This window comes from Rhamphochromis sp. 'chilingali' (assembly GCF_963969265.1).
Source record: "Rhamphochromis sp. 'chilingali' genome assembly, chromosome: 21".
NCBI lineage: Eukaryota > Metazoa > Chordata > Actinopteri > Cichliformes > Cichlidae > Rhamphochromis > Rhamphochromis sp. 'chilingali'.
The window spans coordinates 8,210,377-8,236,516 of NC_137949.1; the positions used below are offsets into that span (position 1 = coordinate 8,210,377).

General features: G+C 43.8%; 1 protein-coding gene across 2 annotated transcripts in view; it reads left to right on the forward strand.

Moving 5' to 3' along the window:
• atrn (attractin) overlaps positions 1–26,140 on the forward strand; it is a 137,006-nt gene that overhangs the window by 21,984 nt on the left and 88,882 nt on the right. For both annotated transcript variants that reach the window (XM_080870971.1, XM_080870972.1), the window contains exons 5-16: positions 4,161–4,357; positions 6,944–7,112; positions 8,525–8,615; positions 9,575–9,824; positions 10,188–10,371; positions 11,201–11,355; positions 15,211–15,295; positions 17,231–17,451; positions 19,843–19,964; positions 22,440–22,578; positions 23,571–23,752; positions 25,694–25,913. In XM_080870971.1, the coding sequence (XP_080727097.1) occupies positions 4,161–4,357; positions 6,944–7,112; positions 8,525–8,615; positions 9,575–9,824; positions 10,188–10,371; positions 11,201–11,355; positions 15,211–15,295; positions 17,231–17,451; positions 19,843–19,964; positions 22,440–22,578; positions 23,571–23,752; positions 25,694–25,913 (2,015 nt within the window). The remainder of the gene's footprint in view (positions 1–4,160; positions 4,358–6,943; positions 7,113–8,524; positions 8,616–9,574; positions 9,825–10,187; positions 10,372–11,200; positions 11,356–15,210; positions 15,296–17,230; positions 17,452–19,842; positions 19,965–22,439; positions 22,579–23,570; positions 23,753–25,693; positions 25,914–26,140) is intronic.

Here is a 26,140-nt window from a genome sequence, read left to right on the forward strand (position 1 = left end):
ATGAAGGCATGCCGGCTCGGACGTCGCCCGGATCAACAAGGTCCGCGTCAGGTGTTGAGGAACCAGGGCACCCTGACGAAAAGTGGGCTACTGGAACAAGAAGGCATCGGTGGGCAAGGGACGAAAACAGGGCGTTGTTGGAATGCTACTACGCAAGTAACCCCGGCGGAAGGGGCTACATGAATAGGATGAGGGACCTATGGATTCTTCGATACCCAACATCCACAATGACGGCGAAACAACTAGTAGCTCAGTGTTCCAACATTCGAAAGAAGGGACTGCTCTCACAGCTAGAGATTGACGAGGTACAACACAAATGCTACGGCAAGGAGGAGTCAGGACGCCAGGTCAGGGGGGAGATATCATCACCCCCACCCGAGATTGGGTACATAGCCCCAAGTGCGATAGGAGAAGGATCGTTGAGTGCGAGAGGAACTGACCTGAAAAATAGGATCATGGCCAAGCTTGAAACCTGGATCCCCCGTAGCCGGTTACCAAGATTACGTGAAGTACCCTCAGAAGGTCTGCTAGATGATGTTAATGCAGCACTACGGACAATACCTACAACCACGGTTACCGACACTAACAAGCTGATCTACAATACGGCAGCAGTGATCAGTGAGATGCTTGGCTATAAGTTGAACAGCCACAAGGGGCAGTACCCTCCATGGAGAAGGAGGCTAGAGGGCAAGATCAAAGTAGCACGGAGGGAGGTTAGCCAACTAACGGAGTTGCAGAAAGGTGCGACAAAGAAGGTGCATAAGAAATACAGCAAGCTGTCCATACCTGAGGCCTTGGAAACTGCCAAGCAAAGACTCACAGCCTTGGCCAGCCGCTTGAGGAGGTACACCAGAGAGATAGAAGGCAGGAGAATAAACCAGCTGTTCTCCACAGAACCAGCAAAGGTGTACTCTCAGTGGCAAGGGAACAATAAGAGAACAGCACCACCAAGGCTGGAGACGGAGCAATACTGGAAGAGCATATGGGAGAAGGATGCAACCCATAACGGCAATGCTCAGTGGCTAGAGGATCTGAGGGCAGACCACAGCGACCTCCCTGAACAGGGTCCAGTAACCATCACAGTGGCAGATATCCAAGAAAGGGTCTCCAGTATGAAGAGTTGGACAGCACCAGGGCCCGACATGGTTCACACCTACTGGCTGAAGAAGCTGACTGCACTCCACGAGCGTCTGGCAGCACAAATGAACCAGCTGCTAGTTAACGAAAGACACCCGGAATGGCTAACTGAAGGCCGGACGGTCCTGATCCCCAAGGACCCCAAGAAGGGACCGGTCCCCTCCAACTACCGACCAATAACCTGCCTCAGTACTACATGGAAGCTCCTGTCAGGCATCATATCGGCTAAGATGAACAGGCACATGGGTCAATACATGAGCGGGACACAGAAAGGAATTGGCAAGAATACCAGAGGTGCAAAACACCAGCTACTGGTAGACAGAACAATCAGCCGAGACTGCAAGACCAGACTGACCAACCTGTGCACTGCCTGGATTGATTACAAGAAGGCCTATGACTCAATGCCCCACAGCTGGATACTGGAATGCCTAGAATTGTACAAGATCAATGGGACCCTAAGAGCCTTCATCAGGAACTCAATGGGGACGTGGCGTACAACACTAGAGGCCAACTCCAAGCCCATAGCACAAGTTACCATCAAGTGCGGGATCTACCAAGGAGATGCTCTGTCCCCACTGCTGTTCTGCATAGGCCTGAACCCCCTCAGTGAGATCATTAACAAGACTGGCTACGGATACCGACTACGGAACGGAGCAGTTGTCAGCCACCTCCTGTACATGGATGACATCAAGCTGTATGCCAAGAGTGAACGAGACATCGATTCACTGATCCACACTACCAGGCTATACAGCAATGACATTGGAATGTCGTTCGGACTGGAGAAGTGTAGTCGGATGGTAACAAAGAGAGGGAAGGTAGTCAGAACTGAGGGGATTGAACTACCAGAAGGCAACATTGCAGACATAGAGGACAGTTACAAGTACCTGGGGATCCCGCAGGCAAATGGGAACCATGAAGAGGCCGCTAGAAAGGCTGCAACCACCAAGTACCTGCAGAGGGTCAGGCAAGTCCTGAGGAGTCAGCTGAATGGTAAGAACAAGATCCGGGCCATCAACACATACGCCCTGCCCGTGATCAGGTACCCTGCTGGGGTAATAAGCTGGCCAAAGGAGGAGATAGAAGCCACTGACATAAAGACAAGAAAGCTCCTTACCATGCATGGAGGGTTTCACCCCAAGTCCAGCACCCTGAGGCTGTACGCTAAGCGGAAGGAAGGGGGCCGGGGACTGGTGAGTGTCAGCACCACAGTCCAGGATGAGACAAGGAACATCCAAGAATACATTGGGAAGATGGCCCCAACTGACCGAGTGCTCAGTGAATACCTCAGGCAGCAGAAACCCAAGAAAGAGGATGGAGACGAGGAACCATCATGGAAGGACAGGCCCCTGCACGGTATGTACCACCGGCAGATAGAGGAGGTGGCTGATATCCAGAAATCCTACCAGTGGCTGGACAAAGCTGGACTGAAAGACAGCACAGAGGCACTAATCATGGCAGCACAAGAACAAGCTCTGAGTACAAGATCCATAGAGGCTGGGGTCTATCACACCAGGCAAGACCCCAGGTGCAGGCTGTGTAAAGATGCCCCAGAGACAATCCAGCACATAACAGCAGGGTGCAAGATGCTAGCAGGCAAGGCATACATGGAACGCCATAACCAAGTAGCCGGCATAGTGTACAGGAACATCTGTGCTGAGTACAACCTGGAAGTCCCGAGGTCAAAATGGGAGATGCCCCCAAGGGTGGTGGAGAATGACCGAGCTAAGATCCTGTGGGACTTCCAGATACAGACGGACAAAATGGTGGTGGCTAACCAACCGGACATAGTGGTGGTAGACAAACAGAAGAAGGCGGCCGTAGTGATCGATGTAGCGGTTCCGAATGACAGCAATATCAGGAAGAAGGAACACGAGAAGCTGGAGAAATACCAAGGGCTCAGAGAAGAGCTCGAGAGGATGTGGAGGGTGAAGGTAACGGTGGTCCCCGTGGTAATCGGAGCACTAGGTGCGGTGACTCCCAAGCTAGGCGAGTGGCTCCAGCAGATCCCGGGAACAACATCGGAAATCTCTGTCCAGAAGAGCGCAGTCCTGGGAACAGCTAAGATACTGCGCAGGACCCTCAAGCTCCCAGGCCTCTGGTAGAGGACCCGAGCTTGAAGGATAAACCGCCCGCAGGGGCGTGCTGGGTGTTTTTTTTTTTTTTTTTTTTTTTTCCTCCAGTTAGTAGAGCAGTGTTTTAAGTAGTGTCTCATTTTGTGATATGGTGTTTGTGCAGGAGCTTGGTGCTTATTTCACTGATCTGCAGCTGTGTTGTACAGATGCATTTAATCTGTTTAAGCCTCTGCTGGCCACACAACACAATGTGGTATCCCTAGGCTTCGGTGTACACCTGTAATGCTTCAAATGAAGACAGATGTTTATCTTATTAAAACTATATTCTCATTCATTATTTGTTAATACACTGGCATGCAGCATGCATACTAATATCCAGTTATAACTGTATACCTCTGCACCACAGGACAGGCATTTGCGTCTATTCCTCAGCAGCCAGCTGCCACAGTATGAGATACTTGCTTACTTTTAGTGGATGGAGTGAGTGCTGATTCCTAACTAATTGATATTTTGATGTGACTGAAGAGTTGCCTCAAACTGTCATTGAGCTGTTATAATATAAGGAGCCTGTTTGACATTGAGAGCACCGGTGTTACAGTTCTACTGCAGACTGAGTGTGTTTGCCATCTGCTCTGCAGTGCCTGGGGAAACTTCCTTTGCCTCAGCTTCTAGCTCAGTGCTGTTTGAGTGTAGATATCCCTCTGAGATGACTGGCAAGTGTTGAGACAGGTGCTTGACCACCCGATGAGGGAAGGACGATGCCAATAACAATACATTCTGCTTTCTTGAGGGGGGGGTGTTGCATATTTTAGCTTTAAGCGTGGAGACAGAGGCCACAGAATCAGAAGTAATGCAGTTGCTGAAAGGGTTTCCTGATGTTTTATTCAGGGTTTTTAGATCGAAATTCCAGTTTTTCTCTCTGACTGTTTCCTTCTCTTTCTACCTTCCAAGAGTGAACACCTGTCCTAACAACTGCTCTGGCCACGGAGAGTGTCATGTGGGGAACTCCACTTCTTCTGTGTACTGCGAGTGCGAAAATTACTGGAAGGGGGAAGCCTGTGACATCCCGTACTGCCTGGCTGACTGCGGGGAACCTGAAAGAGGCAGTTGCAAGGACAAGACCTGCGTCTGTACGGCTGGGTGGCAAGGTAGGGCTGGCAGCTTGGCGGGAACACTTTAGCAGATGTGCAACTTCATCTTCACATATGCTTTGCTGGTGTTACTATCCACAGCAAGTTGGCCTCAGCTTTCTCATACAACCCAAATCCTCCCAAGGGACTAAAATAAGCCTTTGACTGGCTATCAACAATGAACAGTGACAATAAACTTAACAGTATGTCCGTCAGGTGTGATCAGGTACCCAGACTGTCACACTCATTTAATAAAAGCGGGAATAACTGTGTTTAGATCTTAATGAACAAATCACAGCAGGATTATTGTTGTTGAGTTCTCTCTTTGGTCACCCAACCCCCCCATTAACTGAAGAAGGCTGGTTTTTGTACAGTCTCAGTATAAATCAACATTTTAAGGAGATATCTAGCCTAAATCGGGGGGTGTCAAACATAAGGCCCAGGGGCCAGAATTGACCCAAAGACTCCGGTTCACTGGACAGCTTTGGATATTGAGAAGGACGGATAAAGACTTCCCCCATGGCTGTTCCTACTACACCAAAGTAATTAAACTTCTTGGTTAAATACTTAGTAGTATAGTTAGTTAAATACTGAGCTAAACTTCAGACTGTGAGAAAGGAGAGTTTCACTGGTCTGCATGACAGTTGTTTAGCCTGTTATAGGTAATGAAAAGACTGTCTTTGGCCTATATGCTGAGACTTTTAAGGTACCAGTTAATTCTGATTTATGTATTTTTCTAACCTTTTTTTTTTAACAATATCAGGACTTTGTGTTGATTTCTAAAAGCAAACTCAGTGTAAATTAGAGGAAACCTCAGTGCAGTCGAGCACTGAGCAGCTCCAGCAGAGCAGTTGGAGGTTTAGCAAAGAGAGTGTTTTCTTTCATCCGTCCAGATTTTGCCTGTTTATCTGGTGATTCAAACCGGGTCCTCTTTAAGCTTTAAGCCTCCCGCGCTGTTATTGAGGTTTCTGCAGCCCCCACGGCATCCATCTGCCGTCACCCGATGGACTTGAAATGAACTTTTAGCACGATCAGCTTCCTCATAGTTCTGGTCGAGTCATGACTATTCACTTATTTTATTTGGTCATGACCCGACGCCGCTGTATGCTTTTTGTGCCGGACCATATGGCCCCTCTAACCGCTCTGTTAGTTCTTAAACAGCTCCACTGCGCTGCCTTGCACAAGCAGAGACAACGGCTTAATTTAACCGCAGTTATATCAGCAGCGCAGTGTGCTCACAATCTAATTACCAAAGCTGAGGGAGTTGAGAAACAGACTGGCGTTGTTCTTTAGCCTTTATTACCCTGTCATGGTGTTTTAGCAGAGGAATAGCACTCTTGGTGTACTTTATGCTGCCAGCTTCCAAATTAACTCATTTTCTACACCAGGCAGTGCAAAAAGCAGAGACAGATGCTTGTTTAGTCAAGCCACCCCGGTCTTTAATCTCTCTTTCACAGACTCATAGACTTAAAAAGTAACATGTTTTTAAAGGTGGTAACACCGTGTTTGTTTTTATTTATGGAAATGCCACTGTGGTGTGAAAGTAATGTTGTTATTTAAGCACTGCAGGAAGAGGTTTGAGAATATTAGCTACTGGGGATTCATTTAGCTGCTGAACAAAAAGCAGAACAAGTAAAGTGACCTTGATTGTCGGAGTGAAGCAGAGAACTTCCTTTCCTGGCACACGATCGCATGTGTAATGTTTTTAGTCCAGCGGTGAACATCCGGTTTGTGCTGTGGGGTAGAGCGATGTGCGCTAAATGGTTGGTAAATGTTTTATTCCGATGAGGATTCATCTCATCGGGTAGGATGGACGGACTGTAGATGAAAAGGGTCATCAAAGAGCCCTCTGACCCGGCCGCTGCCTGCAGGATTGACAGGAAAAGGCCAATCTTTGTATTCCTGTCCTGGTCTCTGTTTGCCAGAAAAGTTTTCCCTTCATTCAGGAGCGATTCCGGTTTATGGTGGCTATATTGTTCTCGTCCATAAACAGAGGAAGGCAGCTCTGGCCACAGCCATCTGTCTTTTTAAAGATTTATTTCAGTGAAAACAATGAAGCTTTAATAGTTATGGTTTCCTTAAAGAATAGTCTCCACCATTAGCTAAAGCGTCTGCATCACGTCAGTGTTTTTCTGAACTCCAAAAACTTTATGATCTAGTTTATGGCAGCACGCCTGCTTTAACCTCTTTCTTGAAAGCTCTGTGACAATCAGGTAGATTGAAGCAAAGGTTTTGGCAAAAAATTAGCACGTAAGGAGAACTCTTTTAAAGCACAGTCACACTGTTACCGTCAAATAAATAACTAGATGGGAGTAAATGTGGGGAAAAATATATTCTTCTGCATGTCCCCAATGTCTTTTCCTTTGCTCTAAATGAATAAAATCCTTGGAAGTTTTATCCTCTTAATGTGAAGACTTTTTAACAAACAAGCAAACAAATTTGTTTTCTGCTTCCTGCTTCATGCTGATTTTATTTTAGTACAGTCATATTTTTTATGTCCCTGTAAAAGTAGAAATTAAAGGAATGACCTGAGTTAACCAAGCCTCCTACATCGGCTAGTTTCCTGTGGAGCCTTAACTCTGTGGTTTTTCCCTCCCCTCTCAGGTCCTGACTGCTCCGTCTCGGTTCCTGCCAATTCCTCTTTTTGGAGCCGAGAGGAGTACACCGAGGCCGGGCTGGCCAGGGCTTCCCACAAGGCTGTAGTTGAGCTGGGCGTCATGTGGGTCATCGGAGGCTACGTCTTTAATGCCTCCGACTATCACATGGTCAAAGCGTAAGTTGACTCCCCCCAGCGAACATCTTCGCTTTGATTTGTAGGCATTGGCTGCAGCTCTCGTCCAAAAGAGCTGCGAGACACTGGTTCTCCTTGTTGCTATGCGACTGCAGGGTTTGTTCTTTTCAAACACAGTGTCTTTTTTGGAGAATATTTGAGTATTTAAAACTTACGCCCAGTGTACTGAGGGCTAAAGCTGTACTTGGCTGTCAGGAAGAAGCCGCAGGACTTCCCGCCTCCTGAAAATCGACATGAAGAAGAACACAGCTCCGTACAGACAGTGTGTCTTGGACACAGACGGCATGTAATTAAAACCATAAAATTACAGCACTGGCTCAAAGTTATCACCCTGAACTCCACCCAGGACAATCACACACATGCCCTCGGCTCAAGTTTTGGTTTATTAGATTGCCTGTAAGCCAAGGTGTGGTTTTTTTCTTCGACTTTTTTTCCCCTAAACTTAGGTCATGTGAAACTATAAATGATCATTTTGTCCGCCTTGCACAACCTATTTAATTGAATTAGAACACATATATAATCCCCCTAAGTGTAACTAGTTACCTTGTACCCAGTGTAACAATGCTTTCTTACTGTTATACCTGAACATAAGATCCACTTTGATTGCTGGCCTACTGTCAGGCCTTGGCGATCCAGATATTTGTTATACACTGGTATCTGTCAAAGGTGCTGCAATCTTATTTTAATTATTTATTTATTATGACCCTTGAGTTTCCAAAGCAGAGGTCCTAAAACACTGAACTACCAGGTTGCCTAAACAAGCACACATTCCTCAAATACTGTCGAATTTTGGAGATTTATTAAATCAAAGCACGTTAACATGTGAAGACTTGAAGCCTTATGTTTGCTTGCTCATCTAATATCCTTTGCTTTACAGTAAAAGTCCCTTAAAGTGATGTTGTAACTTGGCTCTATATGACAAAAAATGATTTGAATTCAACATTTGGTTTCTTCAAAACTCAAATTGTCACGAACCGTGACAAGATTCCAAACAAATATCGTGGGATTGAATGAAGCGATCAGTTTATATTCCGAAGGCCGTCTTGCTGCGATGCCCTTACGTGCTGCAAAAACATTGTTTGGCCAGTACTACAACAACATAAGTCAGGAACAGAAGGAGAGATTGATGTAAAACTGGAACTTAAAAGGCTGGCAGAGGCAAAAGCAGCGAGGCAGTAACTCTAAACTGTTTGCTGCAGGGCCGGCATTTACGATCACACTTTAAATCAGCTAAATGCATAATCTCATGCAGCGAGTCAAGTGATTAATAGAATCTTTGCTGTGCTTTGTTTGGTTACTTTGTGAAAGACTTTGAACACTTTCATATACAATTTTAAAGCGAGCTGGGAAATCCTTCTGTAAATCTGAGCAAAGCCGCTTCTTCGTTCCTGCAGGTATAACGTCAGCAGCAAGACATGGATGAGCCTCGACCCCTCCGTCAACACTGTCACACCACGATACGGCCACTCGCTAGCCCTGCACGAGGTATGTGAAGCTAAAGTCGTTGAAAGCACAAAGTGAGTGTATGCTCTTAACTACATCTTCGTACTGCGGTGCATTTTACAAATCTTACAACCTCCCTATTCTTTCTTTATGCCTTTTAGATAACCTTTTGTTATCTGCAGCTTGGATATAAATAAATCTCAGGGTGTTTTTATGCAGAAATGAGGCAGTTTACTCTCTGCAAAAAGACTTTTAGGGATTTCTGGTGGAATAATAACAAGAGGAGGAGGTCCATTGATGATTAACAAACAGAATTTAAATCATTTTAATTTACACGTCATGTACCATGACGTCATACTCTCAGGACATTACTCATAACGGATTTATAGAAAACTGCACATGATGCCTCAAAAGGTCTGTTTCGTTAAAATTATATGATGCATTTAAAAAAAAATATTTTTTGGCCTTTATGTGATAATAAAACAGTGAATACAGATTGGTAGGTGGGGAGAGAGAGAAGTGGAAGACACACAGCAAAGGGCCATAAGCCGGACTTGAACATGGCCACGTGTCATATGGTTGAGCTAAACTGGCTCCTGCATTAAAATAAAATTCCCAACTTGGCTGCACCTACGTAAATGTTCATCATGTCTACTTTTAGTCTGGAGCCAACACTGTCAAATGGCCTGCTCTTAATTTGAAGAGCCATTATTCTGTGTGACCTCCAGGCCATCTTCAGCTTATTCATAGGAGAAGGCGAAACAGCAGTAGGCGTATTGTTATTTTTGTTATATCAAACAAGACATGAAAATAGTCATCAATTTGCTGGATTATAATAATTCTTCTTATATGTAACATGCAAGCGATACAGACTCTGTAGTGTTGTTGCCGTGAGTTATTCCAGTGAATTATAAGAAAGTTTAACTTAATTTGTTAGCAAAATTCTGCAAAAAGTCTTTGGAGTGTGCATATAATCCTGCTTCACTCTTTGTTCCCTCCAGGGTAAGATCTACATGTATGGCGGAAAGATCGATGCTACAGGAAATGTCTCGAGCCAGCTGTGGGTTTTCCACATCCAGAATCAGACCTGGGTCCTTTTAAGCCCCAGGGCCAAGGAGCAGTACGCCGTGGTGGGACACTCTGCCCACATTGTGCCTCCTGTCCACGAGGGGGACGGTCCCGTCATGCTAGTTCTGTTCGGGCACTGTCCTCTGTACGGTTACATCAGCCAGGTGCAAGAGTACAACATTGGTAGGTTTTAGGCACTTGTGAGAATGTGGTCAAACTAAACTAAAAATATACATGTTTATGAAAAGAAAGTGAAGATGCTTAAGAGGTCTCGTCGTCATCTGAGACGCAATCTGCCTGAGAAAACTGGGTGAATTCAATTGCGGCTGTGGCTGATGGACGAGCACATTTTAAACTTGGATGTTATCTTTACCTGAGCTATCAGCAATAAGAAGTGATGGCAGTCTGATACGTCTTTCACACACTGCAAAGCCCAGCAGTAATGATCTCTAGTAAAAACTCTTGTATTTGAGTATTTCATTACATTGTGAAAACTTGAATTTAGATTTTAATTGTCCAGTAAAATCCTATTATGTGACCCTCCAGCCAAGAACACATGGAGCATCGTGTCCACAGATGGTGCCCTGGTCCAGGGGGGCTATGGCCACAGCAGTGTGTTTGACCCCAGCACCAGAGCCATCTACATCCACGGAGGCTACAAAGCCTTCAGCGCCAACAAGTATGGCCTAGCAGGAGACCTTTACAAGTTTGATGTGGGCAAGAGGAAATGGTGAGAGATTTTCTGTTTTGTTATGAAATATGCTTGCTTAAATGCTACAGTAGCAGGGTTTTCACACATGTACTGCACCTCTGATCATACCCAGCACAGTTACGTGCGAGAGTGCAAGCAGTTGGATCGAAAATATGCAGTCAAACTACAACCTCCTGAGTACAAAGTCGGCATGATGTGAATGTGTGGGTGTGTGAAAATCCCAGGTAGCAGTCTGGAGCATTTACAGCTAGCAAATGTGCATGACGTGTCCTGCCTATGTGCACGCTGTACCGCAAAAGTTTTTTAAGTAGCGTGAACACGTGTGGAGCTGGCCAGCAACTGCGGAAAATATGTCGACCTGATAAGCCCCCAAATTATTTTTAATTATCACTTTCCAAACCTTTCACTGTAAGGATATACAGGTACTTAAATGCCATTTACATTACAGTAATAACTTAAATGCACTGCCTTCTTTTACTGACTTCCCTTTTTCTTCAGCTGATACCTTTGTAAAAACTATTTTGGTAATCAGCACTTTGACCTTGCAGAGATTTCGCCTTATTTTGATAGAATTAGTCACAGAAGTGCCGCGCAGCCTTCACATGTCTAAACCTCTGCTAATGGCAGGAGGTTGCACTCTGCGGATGAAGCATCTTTGAACAAGCCAAGGTTCAACATTCAGTACTTAAGGCAAAGTTTGCATGTGTAAGGAAAACAAACTTAACTCTCTTGAGTTACAAAAAGCGTTCACGTGACGACATTTTAAAATGTAACTCGCTGGTGCTCTGAAAATAAGGGCCGTGTGGCGTTCAAGTGCTTAACAACAATCCAAACTGTGGCTGTGCAGGACCATTCTGAGAGACAGCGGCTTCTTCCGGTACCTCCACACAGCAGTGATGGTTAGTGGGATGATGCTGGTGTTTGGTGGAAATACCCACAACGACACCTCCATGAGCCACGGCGCCAAGTGCTTCTCATCGGACTTCTTGGCCTACAATTTAGGTCAGTAACACACACAGACTTTTTCCTTTCACTAAGGCTCTTTGCTTACACCCATCTACATGCATTCACACCTGAGAGCTGCTTAGTACAGCGGCAGGCTTCTTGTTGTCACTAGGAAGCTCCACTGGAGCAACAGAAGGTCAGATTTTTGCAACTTGCAGACTCAATAAAAACGCATCTTCTATTCATAACTGGAATAAAATAATAAATAAATACTCATAACGAGATGTTGTTAAGCTTTCCAGCACTGTGGTGTTTTTGTCATATTCACACTAGTATTATTATGCTGGATCTTGGTATAAAAAGAGAGAAATTAAAGCTAACTGAGAGAGTGAAGGTGCTTTTTGACTTCTCACTTTATTTATGTGCATAACAATCCTGTTCTTCATAATTCTTAATGCTTTGGAAAAGCTGAATCCTGTGGGGTTTTGATTTCAAAATATTTATTGTTCCTCCAGATAGCTTTTGATTTTCACCGTTTCAGAAGAAACACTTTGCTTTAAATTACCAGTCGAATGAGTTGGCGCTTGGAATTACTCCTCCGCTAAGGCGAGAGCTCTGGCAGAAGTACGCGATACGCACTCTTTGTTTGTCAGCGAGATCAAAAACTGCAAAACTGCAAACGATATTTCATTAAAACTACCTGCAAAGGGGGAGCATAGGAAGAAGGGGAAAAAAAGAAACGATCCATAAAGTTTTGATGTGGCTCTGGATCATCTTTAAAAGGTGAAAATTGGGAATTTGCCTTGGCTAGGGATGCAAACTTTGTCCGTTTGCCCAGACAGTTAGTTTGTTTCTTGAAGTTCGGGCTTTTGAAATAATATCGCCTAAGTATTTGGAAGCTTCTAGCTCTTTCCTTTTGCTCATTTCAACATGACGGTATTAGGAAGTCTGTGGTGTTAGCCCCGCCCCTGGAAGGGTGAGCACGAGCAGGTTTTGTTTTGTGTTTTCTTAAACACCTGACATATGTAGTTAATTGTCGTCTGGGATTTTTCTCAGACGCAGTCATACTGGTTTACCAGTGATTGTACTGGAAGGCACACAAAGGTGTTTACTGCAGTTCGTGTTGCAAAAAAAGAGCCACTCCTCTTGAGTGGCTTTAAGGGCTTTCCTGGACAAAACGGGAAGTCGCCCCCAGTAAGATCCAATCCTCTAACCCAGCGGTCCGCAGCCCCGGACCCGGGGGCTGGGGACGGAGTCGTTTGGTACTTCGCTGCGAGAGTTGAGGCTTGGGTGTGAAATTTATGGTTCTCAGGGTTTTCATCACTAACTCTGTTTCCCTGGGTCTTTTCCTGTGTTGTAGTTGTGTGTATTATTTTGAAAGAAATATTTACGTGATACCATAGCGACCAGAGAGAGGAGGACGTTACTCTCAATGTTGTTGGTGCATTTCAGGAGGACGCTGCTAATAAAGTTACACAATTATACAGTGAATTTGCGTTTAATATTATATTTACAAAATACCACAGTTTTTGTCTTGGTCGTATCATTTTATTTTGTTGTATTTATCCGCGACACCTTAAAGGCCGGTCAGTGAAAACATTGTCTGACATTAAACCGGTCCGTGATGCAAAGGCTGGGGCCTGCTGCTCCAACCTACCTGCTGTGAGGGAGTTATGATATTAAATCAATTTTTAATTAGTGTGTCTGATGTGCACTTCTCATACAAATTAGTGACATAAAGGAAAACCTGGGCTTCAGGGTTGAAAACTAGCAAGTTCAATTTTATGGACCTTCCCCTCCAAGCTGCTCTGTGAGGATTTCAGGGTGTCTGTAAAGCAGGGTGGGCATTCCTACTCATAGCTTTGGGGACATAAACTATATTTATTCGTGTTTATTCATGCAGTCTCTTTTCTGAATGCTATGTTGCAATTCTTCGGGATACCTTAGGTTTGTAAATTATTACTTGACAGCAGAGCCCCTGTGCAGACTGCTGGCAGAGTAGAAAATCAGATTTCTTTCCTTTTACAAGTAAAATACTGAGATCAGAGTTGATTTTTGAGAACTAATTATAATCCTGTTTCAAGTTCTCCTCTTTGTCCTAATGTAAGCTAACACAGCTTTGTCACAAACCATCCCGGCTTCCTCATTCTGTTAACTGCCTATAAACGTTGTCATAAATTGAGTCTGCCTCCTTCCGCAGTGCCGTCGCAAGCTGCTCATTAATGAGAGACTTCACTCTCTCCGGATGGGAGAATTCCCCGGAGGCAGAAAATTGCCCCGGGACATGTGAGGGTTTGTTGTGTCATTTCCATCATGATTGACAAGCAGTGAAACTATCTCTCAGGGGCACACACACAGACACACACACACACACACACACGTCCTCCGATCTCTCACAGCTTTTGTTCTCGAGAATTGCAGGTTCGGACTAAGACATCCCTTTGTGGTATGAAGAACGGATGATGAGGCAACATGTGCCACATATGTTTAAGTTACCGCATGCTGTGTCTTGCCTGGCGAAATGAGACTAGCTCATCTGACCCTGGCGACAAATTGTTTTTGGGATTTCCCCAGAGATTATTCGAGCCAAACTTTTAGATTTAATAAACTTTAAGCCCACCAACCCCTCCCCTCCTTGTTTCTGACCTCTGCCTGCCACTCCTCATCCTCTCTATGATTTTGTAATTGGACTGAAAGTACTAGCTCACTATATTACTCCAGCACCAGCCAGCTGTAGGGTCGGTGTCAGCAGCCGCAGTGGTAATTAGAGTCAAGATGGCCCCGCGCCGAGAACTAATTGTCTCTCCTTAACAAGCTGAACTCAATTAGAGCATAGAATTCAAGAGCTGTCCACTGTCCTGACATTGGTAAATCGTGTTGTAAAATAACCACCGTGAGGGGCAATGCACCACACCAGCTGCAGTGCCATCCTCTGACACCAGAGGGCACTGTCTGCTCGTGAACGTGGAGCTCTCACAGATGTCCGTCCATCTCCTCTGGGAGACTATGATGACTTGCACTGCATTGTACCGTGTGAATGTGATTTACCACAGTCACTGTGCTGGCTTCTTTAGGCTTTGACTTTCAAGCTCATTCTTTTTTTTCCATTAAGATTTTATAGCTGCACATACTGCTGCTGCTTTCCATTAAAACAAACATAAAGGAATCAAACCATTCAGTTATTCATTTACCTGCTAAACACCAATATAGAAATTTAGAGGTCATGACATCACGGCGGCTTTCCAGTGGCTGAATTTCAAACTGTAGGTAAGTTGCAGTAAGAATAGAAACATTTCTCCTTTGCTTCATTTTATTAGTTACTAGACAAACAAGTTGGGTAGCACTAGTTCGGATAACAACATCCATATGTGTAACTTCAGACTGACAGATCTGCATATGAATATGCAAAATCTGTGGGTCTGAAGCTTTCTGAGAGCCTAATCGTTTAACAGATTGTGAATTCTTCCACCTGCAAATTGCAGAAAGGACCCAGAATAACTTGTTAGTGTGTCGCAGGTTCAAAACACCCTATTGCAGTTTCCACCACCAAAAATGGAAAAGCCAGGCTTAGAGACATGCAAGTCAAATCCAGGGATACCAGTTCAGACTTCGTTTGAACCATCAGACTGTTGGAAATTGGTCACTTACGTCTGCTTATGTGGGTCAAACAAAACCATCACTGACTCTCTGTCCCCTTCTGCACCTTTTACCTGCCTTTACATTCAGCTATGGCATTCCACTACCTGTGATCAGTGTCTCAGTCACTTCGGCCATTAGCTTGTCTGACACGAGAAGATGAGCCTCGCTAACCACCCAGAGCGTGTCAGCGGAGTTTGCCACAGCTGAAGACATGTATGTTATAACGAGTGGGAGCAGGTGAAGGGTTTAACTTCTGTCTTCTTTTCATTGCAGCGTGTGATGAGTGGACAGTCTTACCTCGACCGGACCTGTACCACGATGTCAACCGCTTCGGACACTCTGCAATCTTCAGTGATGGGTAATCTTTAATTAATTACGTAATTGAAAACTCACCGGATTAAAAGTGGAAAATCCTCTGCAGTACATATATGAATCTCATTAAACATGAGCTCCTGTATGATTTTTCTTCTTCACTCCATTCCTTTCCTGTTTGTTTTATTTATGATCGCTGTGGACTTGTTAGATGGATGATGGAACAACCACAAAACATCAGCAGAGAGGAAATGAGGAACGCAAAAACGTAGAAAGCTGCCGTTTGTTGTCGAAAAACGATTAAAAAGGATTGTTAAGAAAGAGAAGCTGAATTCATGAATGGATGCTTTGGCATTCAGAGTGACAGTTGAGAACAGAACAAGAGATTTTCAAGTATTGGCAGCAGACTTTTTGATAAAAGGGAGTCCTCAGAGTTCCTTTGTGGGCTTAAACCCTTCAAATACACGTCCTTTGCTTGATAGGGGACAATTGCAACACACGTGGGGTTATTGTTGCTTCTTAAATTGTGTTGAATTTATGGTGTAGCATAAGGAAATGGTCTTGCACTATGGCAGCACAGAGCGGGGACAAAGGGGAAACACTTGAAGCAAAGGAAAACAAGCAAACAATGCATCACAGGGAAAAATCAAACCCTTGTTGCCTTGGGAAAAGCTGTGTGGATCCATACATGACATTTCATTATCAGTCTGCAATATGAATAGATTGTGATGGGGATGGTGCTGCGAGCAGAAGCGATGAGTCATCACTAAATATGATCTGCTCTGCCAGCAGAGCAAGACGCTGCGATCCATATTAAATTATACATCCTGTTGTATAGAAGACATTAAATATTAACATTAATCACTACCCCTGTTTGGGGCAGTCCTTATATTACTCATGACTCCACTTCCTTGGGAGCAGTTCAAAGTTTGTTCATGCATTCATTAACTGTTCGAGTTCAGCGCAATCAAAAGTTCACAGCAGTTGAACTGAGCGGTATTTTTTTTAAATGTATTAAATGACGATAAGCAAGTTTACGAGAAGCCGTAATAAGGTTTAAAAAAACAGGCTCTACTGCTGTAGTCCTTAATGTCAGGTTTGAGTTGTTATATTGAAGACAGAGACTGATGTACCTGCTCCACATTAACTTAAGTACTACAGCAAAACTCTCCAAGCATCCTTTGGTCTGAACTTTAAAGTAAAGGATCTGCATTTGCTTTCAGGCCCCCCCAAAAAAACCTGGCACAGTCTTTCCTTTGAACTGTGTCTTGCTATCTCAGTTTCTTTAAATTCTCTGTTAAACAGTTTTCATAATATTTTTGAAAGAAAATGATTGGGAGGGAAAACACACGCTTTCACTATCCGTAAGACTTTTTCTCTACAGTGACTCACATCTTTTAAATGAGAAGAAAAGAAAGTGGTTAACTGATGTAGTCCCCTGCAAGACTACCATGTTCTCCTCCTCCCGATCTAGGCACTCAGCAGGATGTCCTCAGCGTGCAGTTTGAAGTGTGCCCTCCACGATCCAGTGGAGTGGGGGTGGCTTTTGATCAGACTTGTGCAAATTACCCATCTACCCGGCCGGGCAGCCTGTGAATGGGTAATTGGTGGATGAGTCTGAGAGCATGCATACGCTTAGGCCCACGCTCGCAGAGTAATCCCAGTAGCTGAACATAGGCCAGTGGAGAAACATGTTCAGAAACGACCTGGACCCATCATCAAAATGCACTCTAACACGCGCACAGTAGGGGGTCCTGTCAGGTCCATCTGCACAGGAAGAGAGCGCTTGTTGGGGATTTAGCAGACTTAAGAGGCAGGTTGAAGCCCAGAGAAGAGGAGGATCACTTAGAGTGTGCAAAAAGGGTTGAAATTGGGCAAAATAGTAGGGAGGAAATTCACTTGTCTTACTTCCTGAATCCCTTCCCTCCTAACATCTATTTCACCTGTAGTCCTCTAATTCTTTTCTTGTGTTCTCCTGCAGCGTTATGTACGTGTTCGGTGGCTTTAACAGTCTACTGCTCCGCGATGTCCTCACGTACACCTCGCCCAGCTGCTCGGCCTTTTCCAGCCCGACGTCCTGCAGCCAGGCCTGGCCAGGAATTCACTGCGTGTGGAACGCCACCCAGGAGGCCTGTCTGCCTTGGGAAAGCGACGTTATCGGCACTGAACAGCAGCAGCAGCCCTCCTGCAACACGAGATCATGTAGGTGACGCTGCAGTTGCATTGAAATGCCGCACGGACGTGACACGTGAAGCTAATCCAAGATAATTTGGGGTTCTCGATGCTTTCCTTCAGTGTGTGCAGAACTCATCTGCATTCGCTTCACTGATGTCCGATGAGATGCATACGCTGCCAGAAACGGCTTGTTTGTCATGGGCTGCCAACACAGTTCCTCACATCAAAGAGGGAAAATGAGCGAAAAAATATGTCACCTCGGTGTTTTCCTCTGTGTGTGCTTGTGCGTGTTTGTGTATGTGTGGTAAGTTTTGGAATGTGGAAAATATGGCCCTCATGCATCATCCAGAAACAAACAGTTATACCTATAACTTCTGTTCCCTGAAGGAGAGGAATGAGGTGCAACACATAAGTATGGAACATATATATGCACCCCCATAGAGCAGCCATCAAACTGGAGTCGGACCACCAGCATCACCAGTGTGCAGTAGACCCAGCACAAAGAAGCGGGACAAAGCGGGATCCTTGGTGCTGTATGCCAGTGAGATAGCTTCTATAATCCAGTGGGGCAGCCTCTGTTTAAACAGGGGGGTCTACCTGTAGTCGGATTAGCGAAGCAGACAACTGGTCTCACAAAAGCACATTCTGAGTGCTCTTAATGTTTGTACATAGCACACGTGCATCCTCTTCTGCTTCTTAGATGCAAAAGAAGAGGAGCAAAAGCTCAGATGCTCAAATTCCATTGAGCTATAAGATGCAGGAATGACCTTGGGTAAACATGCCGCATTCGGGTACAATACGACCCTGAGGCCATCAGGAGAGAACTGTGTGCAGGAGGGATGCACAGACAGAGCGTGAAGGTCACCTACTCGCTTTTCAGAAGCCAATGGGAGAACCAGTGCAGTCTTATATGAAAGAAATTTTGTATACATGGACTCGGTGGGTTCAAAGGGGTCTACAAGGGGGCTCCAGCACCAAAGACCCATGCAGGGACACTGAACCTAACCACGGGTCTCGGGCGGCAAACCCTTTTACAAAAACTTATGACAAGGAGATGTGCAACCCAATCAAAACCAATAAGATGAGCAGATATTGCTGAATCTCCTGCAGCAATGTCAAAATATCCAGAATAGACCACTGGAATGGAGGATTGCTTGAAGGTCTGGTTGAGGCCCTAGATTGTTGCTACTATGCTTGCTTATCTATCACATTAGACCTCTCAGCAGGTAAGCATGAAGGCGCCAGATCCGGGCGCGGATGAACCACTTCTCCTCCCACCTGAGAGAGGAGGTCCCTTCAGAGATGAAACTGCCAAGGCCTTGGTGCTAAAAGACTCATTATATCCACATCCATCAAGGGGCCACTAGAATCAGAGAGAGCTGCTGTCGACACACTCTCTCTAGAACTGGAGATATTATTTCCGCTGGGGGAAATGCATACAGGAGCACGACTGGCCACTGGTGCACTAGTGCAAGCATACTATGTAGATGATGAGATATTCAAGGACTTCACCATCTTATGTTGAGAACATTCTGATTGTTGTTGACAGTTTTTTGCTAATTGGAGAACCTCTGCCCACCTTCTGAGAAACTCTGGCAGTAAAAACAGGAATTGACCTGGTGCTAATTCAATTAATTAGTTGCAAAATGTCCCACCGGCTGTTTCATTTTAGGACCACTTACTTTTTTACTTTTACTTTTTACCAGTCTTTTTTTTTTTTTTTTTTTTTTTGCCTCCGTTCCAACTTTTTAAAGATGTATTGCTGCTCAAAATTAGCTAATATAGTAGTACATTTTCCCAATTTCAACACTCATTATGGTTTCTGTTTTCTCTACCAAATAAAATCCTGGATTCTGTTTTTGTTTACATTTTGTGTGATGTGCAAATGTGTTTGTTTGGTTTTTAATTGCATTGAGGTTTTATTACATTTTGATTTCTAATTATAAACATCCCCCAACGCTAACACTCGTGACACTGATGCACCCACACACAATTTCTTACATGTGAGCGTGCGTGTCAGTGAGGTAATCACGAAGGACAGTCCAGCCTTCTCTCTCTGGTTCCTGTTGAGAGTTGTCTTCCGTTTGTTTGTCAGTTGTCACACAAAGAGGAAAACCCAGAAACATCAGTCTTTCTCCTCGGCACGGCTGTCTTATTTTCCGGTCTTGCTTCTACAGCAGTGCTGGCAGATGGAAACCGCTCCATGGCATCTCTTTCCGGCACATTAAATACAAGGGATGCGATCTGGCAGTCAACACTGGATACCCCGAAAGAGACGGCAAATGTTTTGACTGAGCTGTGGTTAATGGCAGAAACAGAGTTACTGGTTGCTTTGACTTTTGAACTGACTGGAAGATTTCTGTCTCTGTTCTTATAAATTAAAAAAAAAAAAAGTGCACCCTGTTCTACATTTTGCAGACGGTGATGCTGAGAGATGTGACCAGTATACCGACTGTTACAGCTGCACTGCCAACACCAACGGCTGCCAGTGGTGTTCGAGCCAATGCGTGTCTCTTGGAAGTAACTGCACCTCTGCATCGGTAAGAAAACTTGCTCTCCACCCTGCCCAGAGCATTTGGGGACATCGCCTCTAACTGTGTTACATATAGGAGCTGAAGAGGTGCTTCTTATAAGCCTGGGAGGATCCAGAAAGCAGGATATATCAGGTTGTAGAGAAGGGGCCTGCTGGGCTTACTGCCTGCAGTCACCTCATTGCTTGGGGGAGAAAAAACCCTTTGTTGGACATTAAACACACAAAGTAATGGTTTTGTTGGACACCAGTGGTTTTTCTGCAAGCTGCAGAACTTCACAATCTGATGTTTACATGCGTGGATGTGTATTCACTTCAGCAAACATTGCCAACTAACATTTTGTTGCCACGCAAGCCGAGTGCAATTTTGCAACTTATTGTAATACATGAATAGGTAGTGTTGTTATGATCTCGAGCAGTCAGAGGCTCTTTGAAGCACAGAATAATGAATGCTCAGACACAATAGTTTCCTGGAGCCAATTCCAGTGCAGCTTCACTAATTTTGGCAACTTTTTGTTGCTTTCAATGGACTACACAAACTTTTTCCATTTTTCTCCAAAGGTTATTTCATCTTAAAACACACATCAGAGGGAAAAATACAGCCTGTCTCAGTCCAGCCCATGTGTCCTTAAAAGAAATCAAAATAACCCTGACCCCTAGAATCTGAGTGCTTACATTATGTTAATGGCAAATTACTTTTTTGAGTCTACACTCACTGCCATGCAACAATGCTCCAGAATAGGACGCTCCATGTATGCGTGCAAACGAACCTTTTTGGGGATTTTCTGTGATGGTCAGTAGCACCCTACACACACCTTTCCATCTTGCAGCTCTGTTATAATGTACACTCACTGCACCTGTTCAGCTGCTAGGTAATGCAAATATCTTAGTCTGCCAATATAACTGCAAGCTACTCAATGCATTTAGGCATTTTAGACATGATCAAAATGACCTGCAGAAATTCAAAGTGAGCATAAGCGTGTGAGTGTGTTTGAGTGATTTGAGGAACTTTGAATGGCATGTTTGTATGTAAAAGATCCAGTGAGCAGCAGTTTGGGCAAAAATACCTTGTTGATGCCTGAGGTCAGAGAACAGAGGCCACACTGCTTCGATCTGATAGGACCGCAACAGTAACTCAAATAACCAGTCGTTAAAACCACGGTGGTGTGGCGTAATGGTGTTGTTGATATTTTCTTGGCACGCTTTAGGTTCATTCATAGCAAGTGAATATTGTGTGGATGCCAAAGCCTTACCAGAGTATGGTTTCTGATTATAATCATGTGCACACGATGTGGTCCTTTTATGACTACAGTGTTCTCATCATCTGATGGCTGCTTCCAGCAGGGTATCACACCATGTCACAAACCTGAAATGATCTCAATCCAGTGTACTCAAGCGGCCTCCGCAGTCATCAGATCTCAGTCCAATGGAACATCTTTGGAGTGAGGTGGAACAAGAGGTTCACAGCAGCTGTGTGATGCTGTCACTGTCAATATGGAATTAAGGCACTTAGTTCAACCCAGCACTCGCGGAGCCCAAAAATGTGTTTTCATCAAATGGTGATGCTGATATGTGCTGCGGTGGTATCTCAGCTTCTACAAGTAAAAACGTTTCATCCGTTCTTTCATTGTATGATTACCACAATGTATTTATTCATAATAAGAAGGTCAACATTAATATTTTCTTCCTTTTTATTGAAGCAGGTATGTCGAGTAATGGTTTTTACAGTTTGTCGTGAGTCCATATTTATAACATAATATAATGTGTTTCATTAGCGACCCGAGCAGTAAGATGTAGGCTAATTTAAAGGTTTATATAACATGTAAGTGGATTGTTTTATGTAAGTAATGTGGGGGGAAGAAAGAAGAAACGTTTCTAAGATAAAATTCTTGTTTAATAAGAAAAAAGGACTCGGGCTTTCTGTGCAAGCAAATATACTATTACTAAAATAATCAGCCATGTCTACTAAATGGATAGACTTGAGCAGAATTCAGTGCTTTGTGTGACAACTAATGAAACATTTTCATGTTTGCTGGATCTGGTTTGTCAATCTATGATCAGATTACTCCTCTGTTAGCCGCCGGCAGACTCGCACAGTTCAAATGTCTCTTTCAGCACTCTTATCTGCACAATATGTGAGAAATGAGTCTCAATATCTCTGACTTCAGTTATTAAATAATCGAATATTTAAATTCAAATAGCTGTGTTGTAGGAAAAAGAAGACTTTGATTTTTTTTTTTTTTTTTTTTTTTCCAGCGCATCCGAAGTTTAAATCTTTTTGAACGAATTTGAAAAGATCTGTCTGGTCCTCATATATCTGTTCCCCTTTATTCTGCGTGACTAATAAAAAATGTTTCCTTTCTTTTTGTTTTGTTGTTTTTTGTTTCATCTGAATGAATATCATTTACGCATCATGAAATGTAATTGTTTTGCAGTTTAGAGTCCAAAGTGTTGATGTCTGTTGTTTTCGGGTTTCTTTTCTCAGGGGGCCATAGCAGAGTATGAAGTTTGCCCCAAGGACAACCCGTCGTACGTGTGCAACAAGAAAACAAGCTGCAAGAGCTGTGCTGTGGACCAAAACTGTCAGTGGGATTCTCGCAACCAAGAGTGCATCTCGCTGCCAGGTAACAGGGATGCTTGGAAGAAATAAAGCAGTTTTCATTTGAAAAGATTACGACAACACACACACACACACACACACACACACACACACACACACACACACACACACACACACACACACACACACACAGGCAAAAGGCAACACGAATCATACTTAGTTTCTGAAATCTAGAGGTGCAAAACTGATAACAGAATTTAAATAGTCAAATATTGATACACAGCACAGATAAGCAGGAAGTGCTGAACAGAATTTTATCTCTCTAGTTATCAAACCCAAGTTAACTGTTCATATATCAGATAAAGTCTGTCAGAAGGAAAGTCACTCCTACGCGAGAGCCAGGGTACACCCTGGACAGGTCGCCAGTCTATCACAGGGCTGACACACAGAGACAGACAACCATTCACACCTATGGGCAATTTAGAGTTACCTATGAATCCCCACTAACAGAAAGACCCTGGCCTGATGTTGGAATTGAACTTCTTTCTGAGAGGCAACAGTGCTAACCACCGAGCCACCGTGCTGCCCCCTCTGAAATCTATTAAAAATAATTAGCCACATGCTACACAGTGATGAAAGCTCTGTTTTGGTGAATGACAGAAATATAGACTAAAAATATTACAGCCAACTGAAACTAAACTGGAAATTAAAACATTTTTAACTAAAATAAAAAAATAGATTTGTGAAGAAAAATTACAAATTTTACAAAATCAGTTGTGAACTTGGAAAACGAACAAAGAATAGAATTAAAAACACAGCAGAAATATTCTTGGTTTTAGTTTACAAGTTACCTGATGAGGCATTGATGGACGTGTTTGAAACTTTGCATGTCTACAAGACGGAGACAACTGCTTTTTAAAAAGTTCTGTATTTTATTATAATACCTGTACTGCTTCTGACATACATAAACTGAAGGTGGCCAGTTTTTCCAGTAGATATACAGTCAGCTTGCATATTGCATATCAGAAGTATTGACGTCTACTCTCTCCCCTGCAGAGAACGTGTGTGGTGAAAGCTGGCACCTGGTGGGCAACTCTTGTCTGAAATTCATCACGACCAAGGACTCGTACGATAACGCCAAGCTGACCTGCAGGAACCACAACGCCGTCCTGGCCTCTCTGACCACACAAAAGAAGGTGGACTTTGTCCTGAAGGAGCTGCAGATAATGAGCGTGGTGGTAAGGAGAAGGGGGCGATTGGAGGGGGAAGTAGCCAGGATATTAATTATCGGATTAGAGAAAATGTGATATTCTCCTTGGGGAAATTGGGTCATCAGACTAGCAGAGAGAAAGATACCGATAAGACTTGAGATGCGCTGAGAGTGCCGGAGATAAAAATGGATAATTACAGCAAAAAGATCAAATCAGGCAATGACTGAAGAATGATACACTACTTAGACAACTAATGATGTCGTCTACAAAGAGCCTTCCTTGATATACAGTCTTGTTGAAGTAAGCGGATGTGGACACATTAGAAGACTAAATCAATAAGTTACACACGGGTTCAAAAGACCAGCACATCTGAAGTCCACTGTAAGAAAGATTTTTATTTCTCATGTTTTTCTCTGATTGATGAGCATAAATGGACTCTTGTGCCCTTTCTCTAGTTTTTGCCCTTGGCTGTCTTTTCAGTAGCTTTTGAAATCTTCTCTTTTCCTTCTTAATCTGAATGAGCTCTGGTTGGATTCTGTGTGTGTGTGTGTGTGCGTGCGTGCGTGCGTGCGTGCGTGTGAGAGAGATTTTTGAACCATTAAGTGTGAAACAAATCTCCCATTAACAGATCTCTTCCTCAGAGCTCAGACATCTCTTACTCGCTCCATTAGAGCACATGCACAAAAATCTATCCCTGCGATCAATCAACCATCGCAAGCTGCCGTCTTTATTCTGTTCACGTATCCGCAGATATGGACGGAGGATGGACCGGACGCACTGTTGGGTATCGGGTTGTAAAGTCTGAATTCAGTTTTTAAGTTAGTTGGGGTTAAACTTCCTTAGGTTTGTAAAAATTTGTGCATCTTACCAAGTTAAGCAGAAGATTTAACAGAAGTTTTATCTTCTCCAATAGTAGAATTATCTGATTTTTTTCCCCCTTATTTTGAAATGTTTGACATGAAATGATTTTATTACATTTTGCACATTAAACCATTAAGAAATCAATCAGTTCATTCATAAATAGACGAGAAGAAGATGTGTAGATAATACAAAAAGTATTTTGTAATATCAGGAAAGTCCCTACAAAAAAAGAAAAGAAAAAAGTAATATAGCTCTTTGTAGTTTCTAATTACATACCAAATGCAAATACTGCCTCCTTTAACTTAGGCCACCCATGCAAAAAAAGCGATCCTGCAAAGTGCCTTGCAGCCACCACACGGTGGCTGCAAGGCACCGTGTGGTGAATGCTGAAGCTAAATAAGACAAAAGGGGTCTAAATCACAAAGTCAGGCTGGAATTAAAGAAGTGTCTTTCATCCATTCTAATGAAATCGTGTAGATTTCCCCTGCTGGTCTAAATTTGTTCTGGTGGTTGCTTTTCAGTAATCTTTGTGCTTAAGGGTAGAGAATAATGGAAGCTTAACCGCTCTGGAATAACATTGGTTTTCAATGATACGGGCGCAGAGATTTGAGAACAGGCTCCCTTGTTGTATTGATGGTGTACATCCAGTTCAGTAGTTCCAACGGTTTCCAGGCAGGTTTAATCAATCTGAGAAATGGCGATTGTATTCGATCTCAAAGGTACAGTTATCCCTCTCATGCCTGCGAGAGAGAGAAAAGTCTTTTTGTTTGCTACTATTGCAATATTAAAACCATTGATTAGAGATGAGTTGGATAACGGAGCTTCTCAAGTCAACTGAGGTAAAGCTGCCTTTATTGCCACTGCGCCTGGTGCAGTGTGTTGCACGTCAGAATGAATGAAAAGCTGCACTGACATTTTCTCTTTGTGTTGTAGTAAAAACATGTGTTTTGGAATTGATTTAGGTAAACTGATTTAATCTTCAGCATAAGTGTAACTGCCGCTTACGTTTGAGATGTTTTCCAGAAAAATCTGGCAGCAATCTGTTACCAAATTCGATCAGAGCAAAGAGCCATCGTGTGAAATCCTCCTTTGGTTTGGTGTTTACAGTACAAGGCCACTGTGACGCCGTGGGTAGGGCTCAGGAAAATCAACGTGTCCTACTGGTGCTGGGAGGACATGTCGCCGTTCACCAACACCACCCTGCAATGGCTGCCGGGTGAGCCAAGCGACGCTGGGTTTTGCGGCTACCTGGCCGAGCCGGCAGCCACCGGACTGAAAGCTCAAACCTGCATAAGCCCGGTGAATGGCAGCCTGTGCGAACGACCAGGTGAGCTCACTATGTTTATACACTCAACAAAAATATAAACGCAACACCTTTGTTACTGCTCCCATTCCCCATGGGATGGGCGTAGAGACCTAAAATTCATTCCAGATACACAATATAACCATCCCTCCCAAACAGTGGTCACAAATCAGTCCAAATGTGTGGTAGTGGGCACATCTGCTATATTGAGATAATCCATCCCACCTCACAGGTGTGCCACATCAGGATGC